At 36.1% G+C, this 11,805-nt stretch overlaps 1 protein-coding gene across 1 annotated transcript in view; it reads right to left on the reverse strand.

Annotated features, from left to right (window-relative positions):
* The window catches only part of SMIM44 (small integral membrane protein 44), a 36,611-nt gene extending 31,428 nt beyond the window's left edge, over positions 1–5,183 (reverse strand). The window contains exon 1 of the mRNA XM_053700108.1: positions 4,982–5,183. Coding sequence (XP_053556083.1) covers positions 4,982–5,183 — 202 coding nt within the window. The remainder of the gene's footprint in view (positions 1–4,981) is intronic.
* Between the last annotated feature and the right edge of the window lie 6,622 nt (positions 5,184–11,805).

Raw genomic sequence — 11,805 nt, forward strand, 5'->3', positions numbered from 1 at the left:
ATTTAAAAAAGTTTCCAATTTACATCTATTATCAAATTTACTTTGTTCTCGTGTTATTCTTTGTTGAAGAGTTATCCAGGTAGGTAGCATGCAGATGTCTGAAGCACTACATGACGGGAAAACGTGCTGCCATCTAGTGCTCTTGCTAATGTATAACGCTGCAAAACTGCTGCCATATAGTGATGCAGACACGTGCACACTCCTGAACTTACCTTCTTGCTTTTTAACAAAGGATAGAAAATGAAGAAAATGTGAAAATAAAAGTACATTGGAACGTTGTTTAAAATTGTATGCTCTATCTGAATCATGAAATAAAATGTTGGGATTTTAGTACGCTAAATACATTTTATTAGCATAGTATTGAGGTTATTCCCCACCTCCCTCTAGTTATGAATGCTGCCATGTTGAAATCTGTGTTGCACTACATTCCAGTGCTGATGTGTTTGCACATGTGCAGTAACTCTCCTTCAGATACCTGCAGTGTAACCTAGGTTCCAATATGGCGGCCACCATGATTAGAGGGTGGTGCATAAATGTGTTTTGTGTTTAGTGTCACTTTGAGGATAGAAGGCAGAATCTTTTAATTAGTGCATTTAAATGACAAGACAGTAACTTAGTGGTGGTTATCCGCAGTCAGTTCTTGGGCCATTTTTTTAGCCAATATCAAAGAGAAATATGAAAATAACATTGTTAAAACATTGTAAACCAATGTAACAAAAATGATAACAAAACACAAAAAATATACCTAAGTACACCATGCACTTAAAGGGACATTAAACCCCCCCAAAAAAAAACATTATTTAGATAGAACATGCAATTTTAAACAACTTTCCAATTTACTTCTATCAAATCATTCTCTTGGTATCCATTGTTGAAGAAACAACAATCTTCTACTCGGAGCTAGCTGACCACATTAGATGAGACAATGACAAGAGACATATGTGCCACCAATCACCAGCTAGCTCCCAGTAGTGCATTGCTGTCCAACATCTTATGTGAGACGTGTCAACCTCCCCTTACACTTGAAGTTGTCCATATAGAATCCTTTATAAACACTGTCTCCTCTTTCAGTGATAGCTGATCTGCTATGTATTGTTTTTTACTTATGTTAAATAAAAAGTATTTATATACTTACCTACAGAATTGTATAGAGCAATTGGTATCTCACTGAGCCATCTTTAAAACACACTGATGTTACCTAGTGCTGGGATCAAAAACTGCACGTTATATCCACTTGTGTTTTACTGTATTACTCTATTTTTGTACATTTCTATCTTTCCAGTTAATGAAATCCACCTAAATTTGTAGGAGATTGTAATGAATAACAAAACTGCAGAGAGAAAAAATCTTCGTCTGAATGATGAATATATATCTTTTACGTAAGTGTGCAGTGTATTTAGATGTATTGTTTGTATTTTATCAGGGCTCCAGGAGAAAGTGTGTCTTTTAGCAGATTATACAAAAGATGGAACATAGTTGGACTGTATTCACAAAGAGATGAATTGAAGGCGAATTGTAGATGATTTGAAATCTTTCATTAACTATTCATTATCAAGGACCAAACCCAGAGCTGAGCAAGCCCTGCACAATGCATAGTTAAAGGGACATTCCTGTCAAAATCTAAATGCACATAGATGAATTACATATTTGAATAGAAACATATTTGCAATATATCAGTATTAGCAAATATGCTTCTAGTAAAAGTTATCCCTGTTTTAGTGTTAACATTTTTCTTTGCACGTGTATGTGAAGCATAACTAGATATTGTCACTTTACCCACATTTTAAATACTGCAGCTGCTCAGATCATCACTGGGGCTTGTATTATGTCAGCAATTAACAAATTGAATCATTACCAGATGGTACAAGCACCTTAGGCTCTCTGAGCAAGTACTGTGTTTAAAATGCTGGTGCATGTTGCATATGTAAATACACTTTTAAAACTTTTTTTATTTAGATTTTTAAAACTTTTTTTATTTAGTTTTATTAGAAGCATATTTGCTAATACATGTATATTACAAAAATGCTTCTGTTCAATACTGAAATGCATCCATGTGATTTCCATGCAATTATAGGTGAATTGTACACAGCATTAACTATGCATTGTACAGGGCTAACTCAGCTCTTCTTGCAGGAGATACTCATTGGGTTTGGCCCTTCATAATGCATAGTTAAAGGGACAGTCTACACCAGAATTTTTATTGCTTTAAAAGATAGATAATCCCTTTATTACCCATTTCCCAGTTTTGCATAACCAACACAGTTATAATAATATACTTTTAACCTCTGTGATTATCTTGTATCTAAGCCTCTGCAAACTGCCCCTTTTTTCAGTTCTTTTGACAGACTTGCAGTCTAGCCAATCAGTGCCTGCTCCCAGATTACTTCACGTGCACGAGCACAGTGTTATCTATATGAAAGTGAACTAACACCCTCTAGTGGTGAAAAGCTGTTAAAATGCATTCTGAAAAGAGGTGGGCTTCAAGGTCTAAGAAATTAGCATATGAACATCCTAGGTTAAGCTTTCAATTAAGAATACCAAGAGAACAAAGCAAAATTGGTGATAAAAGTAGATTGGAAAATTGTTTAAAATTACATGCTCTATCTGAATCATGAAAGTTTATTTTGGCCTAGACTGTCCCTTTAATGGCAGGAATTGAAATGAATAGACCCCAGTTGATGTCCCTTGATTGGGTGGAGCAAATGACGTGATACATTTTTTAAAAAAAAACAAAAGGATGAAGGGACAAATGGGAACTAAAAGTTAATGCAAAAATCCAAACGTTAATTATAGACTCAATGTCAATGTCACTTTACCAATTATACAAAAGAAAGGGATTTAGGAATAATAGTTTAAAAATATTTTACATTTAGTAAATAATGCAGTAACACAGCAAATGAGGCCTTTATAATGTTTGGTTGTGTAGAAAGAGGCATTAATAGCAGATATTTATGCCAATTTACTGATCAATATTAAGATGTTAGTGTTCTCCACAGAAAATGTTGACAGCAGGGAGGTATTATGAAGTAGCTGGGTGGGGGCAGTGTATTTTCTAATATTATATAATTTTCTGCTATCCAAAGCACAAATTAATTGCATAATGTAACATAAATGTATTTAATTAGAATTTGTGCAATAAAAACATTTTTAATATCAGTTGTTAGCTTAAAGGGACAGTAAAGTCATAATTAGACATTCATAATTTAGACAGAGCATGTGATTTAAAAAAAACTTTACAATTTACTTCTATTATTTAATTTGCTTCCTTCTCTTGTTTTTCTTTGCTGAAAGGTTTATCTAGGTAAGCTCAGGAGCAGAAAAGAACCTAGATTCTAGCTGCTGATTGGTGGCTGCACAATTATACTGATTGTCATTGGCTCACCCATGTGTTCAGCTAGCTCCCAGTAGTGCATTGCAGCTCCTTCAACAAATGATACCAAGAGAATGAAGCAAATTTGATAATAGAAGTAAACTGGAAAGTTGTTTAAAATTCTATGTTCTACCTAAATCATGAAAGAATTTTTTTGGGTTTCATGTCCCTTTAATATTGGCTAAAATTGTATCCAGGTGGTCAGTAAAATCAGACGGGTGGTGCAACTTCTAAGAAGGTCCTGGAGAGAACTCTGGGTATTATCTTAAAAAGTATGTATTCTGCTGAAGACCATGTCTCCAAAAGTATAAAAATAAACTAGAAAATGTTGAAATGAGGGCTCCGAAATATAACACAACTGCATGATATTATAACTTATATAAAGAGATAAGAGATAAACATTTGAGTATATTAAAGGAACATGAAACTCAAATGTTTCTTTCACTATTCAGATATACCGTTATATACAACCTTACAATTAACTTCTATTATCAAATTTGCTTCATTCTCTTGATATTGGTAAGCCAATCACAAGAGGCTTATATGTGCAGCCACCTATCTCCAGCTAGCTCCAAGTAATGTACTGCTGCTCCTGAGATTACCTAGGTATACTTTTCAACAAAGGATATCAAGTCAACTAAGAGAAGTAAATCAGAAAGTTGTTTAAAATTGCATGCTCTGAGTCATTCAAATTTAATTTTACTGTCCCTTTAAGAGATGGAATAATGCTGAGACTGAAAGCATTTTTCACAAATCAACCACCACCAGAGCAAGGGGTCATGATATCAAGTTAGGGTGCAGTACAGAAATGGTGGTTGATTCATGGAACAGAGTTCCAATAGAGGTGGCAAGGAAAAGACTGTAAGGGAATTAAAGGGAAAATCTACATATAGACAGCAATCAGTATGGACAGGCTTGATGGGCCATTTATTTCTTATCTGTTGCAAAATCTCTGTTTCTATCACATGTCTGTGACATGGTGAAAGATTGAGGCAAACCTCCCAGAAGTCTGTTTAAGACAGCCTATTGAATAGAACTAGTATAATAAGATTTTATGTTGGTTAATGACTTGTCTTTAATACCGTCATGTAATTAGTTAAAGGGACTCTGAACCCAATTTTTTTCTTTCATGATTCACATAGAGCATGCAATTTTAAGAAACTTCCTAATTTACTCCTATTATTAAATTTTCTTCATTCTCTTGGTATCTTTATTTGAAAAGCAAGAATGTAAGTTTAGATGCCGGCCCATTTTTGGTGAACAACCTGGGTTGTTCTTGTCGATTGGTGGATTAATTTAAGCGACCAATAAACAAGTGCTGTCCAGCGCCTAAACCAAAAAATATCTTAGATGCCTTCTTTTTCAAATAAAGATAGCAAGAGAACGAAGAAAAATTGATAATAGGAGTAAATTAGAAAGTTGCTTAAAATTGCATGCTCTATCTGAATCATTAAGAAAACAAATCTGCATGCTCTATCTGAAATAAAAAAATTGGGTTCAGTGTCCCTTTAACATATGTAAAGTGTGAAAGTCAGGGGATGTATACCACAGTAATGTTCTTTTTGTAACAGTGTGAGATGCGCATTTATATGTTACTTTTCAACTACTCACCAGCAAAGTCATGAAGAAGGTCTTTCATCAGATGACCAACAATTGCATATGCCACAGTCACCACCACCAGTGCTGCCATGAGCAGATACAGAATATAAGTGGGCAACTGGATAGCATCCAGGGATGGTGGTTTATAATCTCTGTAGAGGGGTTCTTGCTTATTTTCCTCTAATGAGTGCTGAGCCAGCAGCTGCCCCTCCATAGTCCTCAACCCTGTTGACTCAAAATCTAGCTCAATATATTGTCCTTAATGGGGCTTTCCTTGTAAATGGTACACTCTAAAAAGCAATACCCAGGTATATCTCAGCTTCCTCTGGAATGGCCTGTAGTCTCACCTACACTAGACCAATATTTAAGAAGAACCATATCCACAAGTAATATTGAGAACAGAGGTAATACTGGGTCACATTCTTTGACAGGCATTGTTTGTGCTTATTTCAGGTTCTGTTCCATATTTGTCCCCATAAGATTACAAGCTTCAGTTATTTCTTCACTTGGTGACAGAATGTCAATTTCCCATTAGAACTTGCTGCTCTGTGGTGTCTTATATTTTCTTCTGCTCAATCATATCTACACCTTGAGTGTTTCTTCTGTTTGATGGTTAGGATTTCCATTTTTGCCTCTAGGTATTACATTCTCTCTGCAGAGGTTTTATTCTAAGGTTCCTTCCCTTTGCTGTTGCCTTTCCAAAGGCCGTTACCAGATGATCCTGTGACTTATCCTTTCATCCCTCCCTACTTCCTTTAGCAAAGGTATTAAAACTGTAAACCCTTCTTAGGTAATTCTGCTGCTCTAATTTTCCACTGTTAATAAAATAAGAAAAAAAAGGTTTTCATTTCCACTAAAGACTTTTGAGACTGACTCAGATAGTTATAGATCTTAAATATAATGTTGGCCCTAGCAGCAACAAAAGGTCTATCCAGTTGTACCTAAGGGATTCTGATATGATTTGGGGATAAGATTATCACATATTGGGGGATTTATGTAACTAAAAATTTAATTTCTTAAAATAGTTAAATAATAAACATTTGTGTAGTAATTGAAATGCTAAACATAAAATCGGACAACAAGGATATCAATGTATACTAATTTAAGCATACAAAATAAAATCCTGTATCTAAGAAAAAAAAATGGTATTTCATGTATAAGAAAAATAGTTAAAGGGTTACTTTCTGTTATAATTTTTAAGCTAAACAACTAACATATTAAAGTTAATAAACATTAATTAAAACCTACTGACCTATATTTTCTCCAAAACAAAGTTTCATAACGTTCTAAAAGTTATATCTTTTATTCGCCGATGATGTCACGTTATCCTGCCCACTATTTTCAGCACTGCATGTTCAAAATACTTAAACCAATAACTTTGTGTTTAAAGCGCCATTTTGAAACCTAGGTATTGTAAACGGATTGGTACAGAGCAAAGGATACCCACGGAGTGGGTTTGGAAAACAATTAAATTTGCAGACAAGATTTCTGATATACGTTAGAGATATGTTAATGAAATGCTATTGATAAAAAGCGTATTTGGGGTAGTTAGTTAGTAACAGGCATAGAAAATATTTACTTACAGTGGCCCTTTAACATATTCTGCTGCCGTTGTTTGAACAGTAGCATGATTATACTCGATTAAGCAATCTGTAACAACTGTTTGGGGATAGGAAGCCACAAATATAACAGCATGAGTTGGGCGAATGTAGAAATAAAATAGGCCCAATGGTGTGTTAGCTTTTTGTATTTGTCAAGTACCACATAGGTGTAATATAATTCACTTCCTTTTTAACTGGCATCTGATATGTTAATGAATTGTAGGAGCTCAGAGGATTTATAATATAAGAGGATACAAATAGAAAAAAAGATGATGAGTCCAGGGCACCTCAGCTTTAAGATCTTAAAATAGTTACAGATGAAAGAGGAGTTGAGTACCCATGCACCAGTATTCAAATAGCACACCTCAGAGAACCAGCAGTGGCTTGTATAGCACAAATGAAGCCAGTGAGTCTCATTCTGCTATAAAGGGCCTGTAATTAAAAGGTAGACATTTGCATTTGTAGGTTTTGTTCACCTCAGAATGTGGAAGACGGCGGGTCTTCATGCTGCTCAGTTAATTTTGTTGCCGCATTTATTCTTGTGTAACAGTAATGCACTAAAATCTTGTTTTGCACAGATTTTACTGCGTTGCTGTTGCACAAGAATAAATGAGCGGCAACAAAGAGCTCCCTTCTTCCGCAATCTAAGGGAGGTGAATTAAACCTCAGGATGCACATATCTATTCAAAAGCTTGCCGGCATGGAGAGAAATCTTACAAAATCTTTGGGATTTTTTTATACCTTATATTGTAATATATAGTCTTTTATTCACATCAAGAAACCTGCATAGTGAGATAGACATCTTTCAAAACTAAAAATAGTTTTTCTAACATTTTTTATGAACCTCTCCGTACTGACGAGACGTCTTAGACCATCTCGTCTGAGCGGAGAGCTTTTTAATATCAGGCTCAAAGAGAGAAGCAGGAATGATTTAGCCCATAAAGGCAAAGTATTGTATAGTGTTAGGACCAGTCAACTTTGGGGCACCTTGTAAGTTGATGACTGATCAGAATAGCAATATTGTCTGCTAAGATCCCAATTTTAATATAAAAGCATAGATGATATTTGCAGACTATTTTTGCAGCTTTTAAAAATGTTTTGTTTATTTGCAAGTAGATGTGCGTCAATACCCTGTTTTGTGTAACTATTTGGTTTTATTGACTGCACTCCCATAGATGTATTTAAACTCCTTTTGTAAGGTGTGTTAAACCAAACTTTGTAGATTTACAAATTAAGTCTTCACATGCACAATACCTCCAGTATTCTGAGCTTGAATACTAGTGCTGGGCCCTCATAGCATATGTGCATATGTCGCAGAAAAACAGTAATAACCTTTACTAGAAGCATTTTTTCTAATTGAAGTATTCTGTAAAGATTCTTCTATTTAAACTTGAAATTACCCAATGTACATTTATCTTCTGACCTTTCTATCCCTTTAAAGTCAGTTACAGACCTGCACTACTAGCACCGCTGTAAAAAAGGAAAATGTTCTAATGTTTCAGAGCATTTTTAATTGCACTATTAATTGCATTTAACGGTGTGTTTAATCCCTTTAAATTCAGCTATTGTGAGCTAGCTGAGCACATCTGATGATCCAATGACAAGAGGCATAAATATGTAGCCTCCAATCACCAGCTAACACCCAGATAATACACTGCAGCTCTTAAAGGATCATGCAATGCAGTATAATTACATAATAAGGATTCTACTTAATATCGCTACGGTATTTGTATCACTTCTACTTTCTTTTGGAAGCTTAATCTAACGGCTAATTTCAAATGTCATGTTTTCTCTTGAATATTACTAAACTGACTTTGTCTCTGAAATACTTCTAACATTTGCAACGTATGTTTCATAATTATGTTATAACCATTCTTTGATTCATTTCCATACCGGACAGTAACGGACTTTCTGTGACGTCACACAGCTTCACATATCTCAGCGTGTCAGACAGCTCCTCGCAACTCAGCGTGTCTCACAGCTCTCAATACACTATCTGGTCTGTGTTCAGTTATCCACGCTGCAAACACTATTCAGTGTGCTGTGTCTCGCAGCAGGACACGCACCTGTCAGAACCTGCAGTTTGTATACAACTTGTCTCTCACAATTCAGTGGTTATTACAATGAACTTTATCTCTCCTATATGGGCTTGAACTATGCAAATGTCAAAAGTTGTTATTAATTCCTGCAATTCCTTATAAAAATCACACTGAGTAAACACAGTCTATGCTGATATAATAGCCTGTATTCCAGTTGTGAAAGATATATAATTTATTTAAACTCTGCAGTTGTGATTCAAATAAGCAGGGAACCTTATATAACAAACAGAGAAAGAAATATTGCCAGGCACCTTATGTAGTTTAAAAATAGCAAATTTTATTGAGTCAAATTAAAAATATATAGTGAGAGAGGGGATAGAACACCCCTGAGATTAAGCAGACTGACATGTTTCGGCACAAAACGCCGTAATCATAGTCCCTAAAAACTTTTAAAACAAACCGCCTTTTCAATCCAATGCTCTTATTTCATTGGTGAATTGCTAATTAGAATTTAAAGGCATACAGGGGATGGAGCAATAGTAAATATCCGATTTATGGTAAATAAATATGTTGCCTGTGCATAGATCTATATACATGCAAATACATCTGTCAGGTCAATTAAACAGTACATACACCTTCTCTTAATACAGTTTAAACACTTAGTGAGAGGTAAACTTGCATTTATATATATACATATTCACATATTCATATGGTTTACATAAGCTTGTTAATACTACCTATACAAAAAAGAGAAAAATCTACCTTAAAAGGGGTTAATGTGATACCCCCAAAAAAACTTTTATTTGGGGAAAAGAAACTTATAAGTCTAAAAAGCTAGATGCGAATCCTATAACCCAGAACCCACCATTTAAAAGAAAGAAAGAAAATGGATGTTTGACTGCCAAAATTAATCTGGTGCAGTATATATGCATACCCAAGGACTATAAATCATCCATCTTAAATAGTTGGTTCTGAGCAAGTGGGATTGTAGTGTGGGATAGAATAAAATAAAATAAAGGACACATAGTGTGGGGCTAGAACTGATAACCACAAAAACATGCACTACCAAAGACCAAACATTCCTTTATATCCAGTATATCAAGATTAAGTGTATATAAGGTGGTCCCCATGTACAAAGTAGCTATAGGTCCACATAATTACCAAACAACTAGACCAAACACTATCTAATCTACCTATAGATGTACTTAGAGAAGAGAAATATAACTACTCTATCCTAGTTTTCCTTCAACACCTGTACCTCATATGTAAATATGCGTATATATATACTATATAATATAAATATATTATATACCATACAATATATAATATAAAGATAGGTGGGAATTAATTCCAATGATTAATAAAATCATATTCGGAATTTAGGCCCAAAGGTTTTTTGGTTTGTAGTCTGAAAATCCAATACATTTCCTGTCTGGATAGGATCTTGAAAGTATTCCCCCCTCTCTTTTGTGGAAGGACCTTTTCCACAATCGTCCACTTCAACGAGCGACAATCTTGGTCATGTTGTTGAACAAAATGGGACACCAGGGGTGTACTGCTTTTTCCCACCCGTATGGTCGACAGATATTCTCTGATCCTAGATCTGACATCCCTGGTGGTCAAACCTATGTACTGAAGTTCACAAGTTGAGCACCAGAGTAAGTATATACAATTAGTCGATCTGCAATTAAGACACAAGGTAATTTCGAAATTTTCCCCGGTAACCACCGAAGAAAAGCTGCTACCCACCTGTACATATTCACAGGCCTTACACTGTGAGTAGCCACACCTGTAGGTACCTCTATGTCTAAGCCATGAGGAGGATGGTCCTGCTGTTGAATCAGGTTTCTTGAGCATAGATGGCGAAACTGAATTGCCAATGGTTTTATTTCTCCTATAGGAGAACCTACAGCCTTTCCTAGCAGTCACGGCAAGAGCATCATCCGCCACCAACAGGTGGAAATGATTTCTGACTATTTCACAGATCTCCCCATATTGGGCTGAGTAGTCCGTGACAAAGGTCAGTTTATTCTCTTGATCTTCCCTATAAGGTACTTTGTCTTTTAAAAGTTGTTCTCTAGAGAGGGAATTAACCTCATATCTAGCCTTTTTAATGATCTTTTTACTATACCCTCTTTGTAATAAACGTTGTTCTAATTCGTCTGCATGTCTCTTGTAGCTGAGGGGTAGAGTGCAATTGCGTTTCAATCGCACAAACTGTCCCTTAGCCACCGAATAGGGCATTTGTTTCGGATGACAGCTCTTAGCATGTAGGAGACTGTTTCCTGATATAGGTTTCCTGAAAACTTCAGAGGTGACCATGCCCATTGGCCATCCCCTCAATTCCAAATCCAGATAGTGCACTATGTTCTTATTGAATTCAAGTGTGAACCGTAGGTTCACATCATTTGTTCCCAGATAGTCCACAAAGCATTCAGCCTGTTCTTTCTCTCCCTGCCAGACAAACAGTAGGTCGTCTATGTAGCGTAGGTATAGCAGGATTGCAGGTCTGAAGGGGTTCCCATCTGCATAGATGCTGGACCGCTCCCACCAACCCATGAACAAGTTAGCATAGGTTGGTGCAAACTTGGCACCCATGGCGGTCCTGCGTCTCTGCAGATAGAACTCCCCCTCAAACTGAAAATAGTTGTGTGACAATAAAAACTGTGTCACCTCCAAAACAAAGTTTCTGAATGGCTCACTGTGTGTCGTCCCATTCTCTAAGAAATAAGCAACTGCTTTCAACCCCCAAACATGGGGTATAGAGGAGTATAATGAGACAACATCCACAGTGAGCCATCCACAGTCCGAAGACCATCTCAAGCCTTCAACCTTATACAACACCTGTTTGGAATCCCTAGTATAACTAGGGAGAGATTTGACAAGGGGTTGAAGTTCCCCATCCAGCCACTCAGAAAGGTGTTCCAACATAGAACCTATCCCATTGACTATAGGTCTACCCTGTACATTCACTAGAGACTTATGCACCTTCGGTAGATGATGAAACAGTGGGATAACCGGGTGTTCCACATAAAGGTATTTGGATGTTTCTAAATCGATAAGGCCATCCTCCACTGCTCCATCCAGAAGGTGCATAAGCTCTCGTTGAAACCTATTGGTAGGGTTCTGTCTGAGATGTTCGTAACTTTCTGTATCTTGCAGTTGTCTTAATGCCTCCTTGATGTAATCATCCCTG

Source organism: Bombina bombina, chromosome 2 (assembly GCF_027579735.1).
Source record: "Bombina bombina isolate aBomBom1 chromosome 2, aBomBom1.pri, whole genome shotgun sequence".
NCBI classification, from domain to species: domain Eukaryota; kingdom Metazoa; phylum Chordata; class Amphibia; order Anura; family Bombinatoridae; genus Bombina; species Bombina bombina.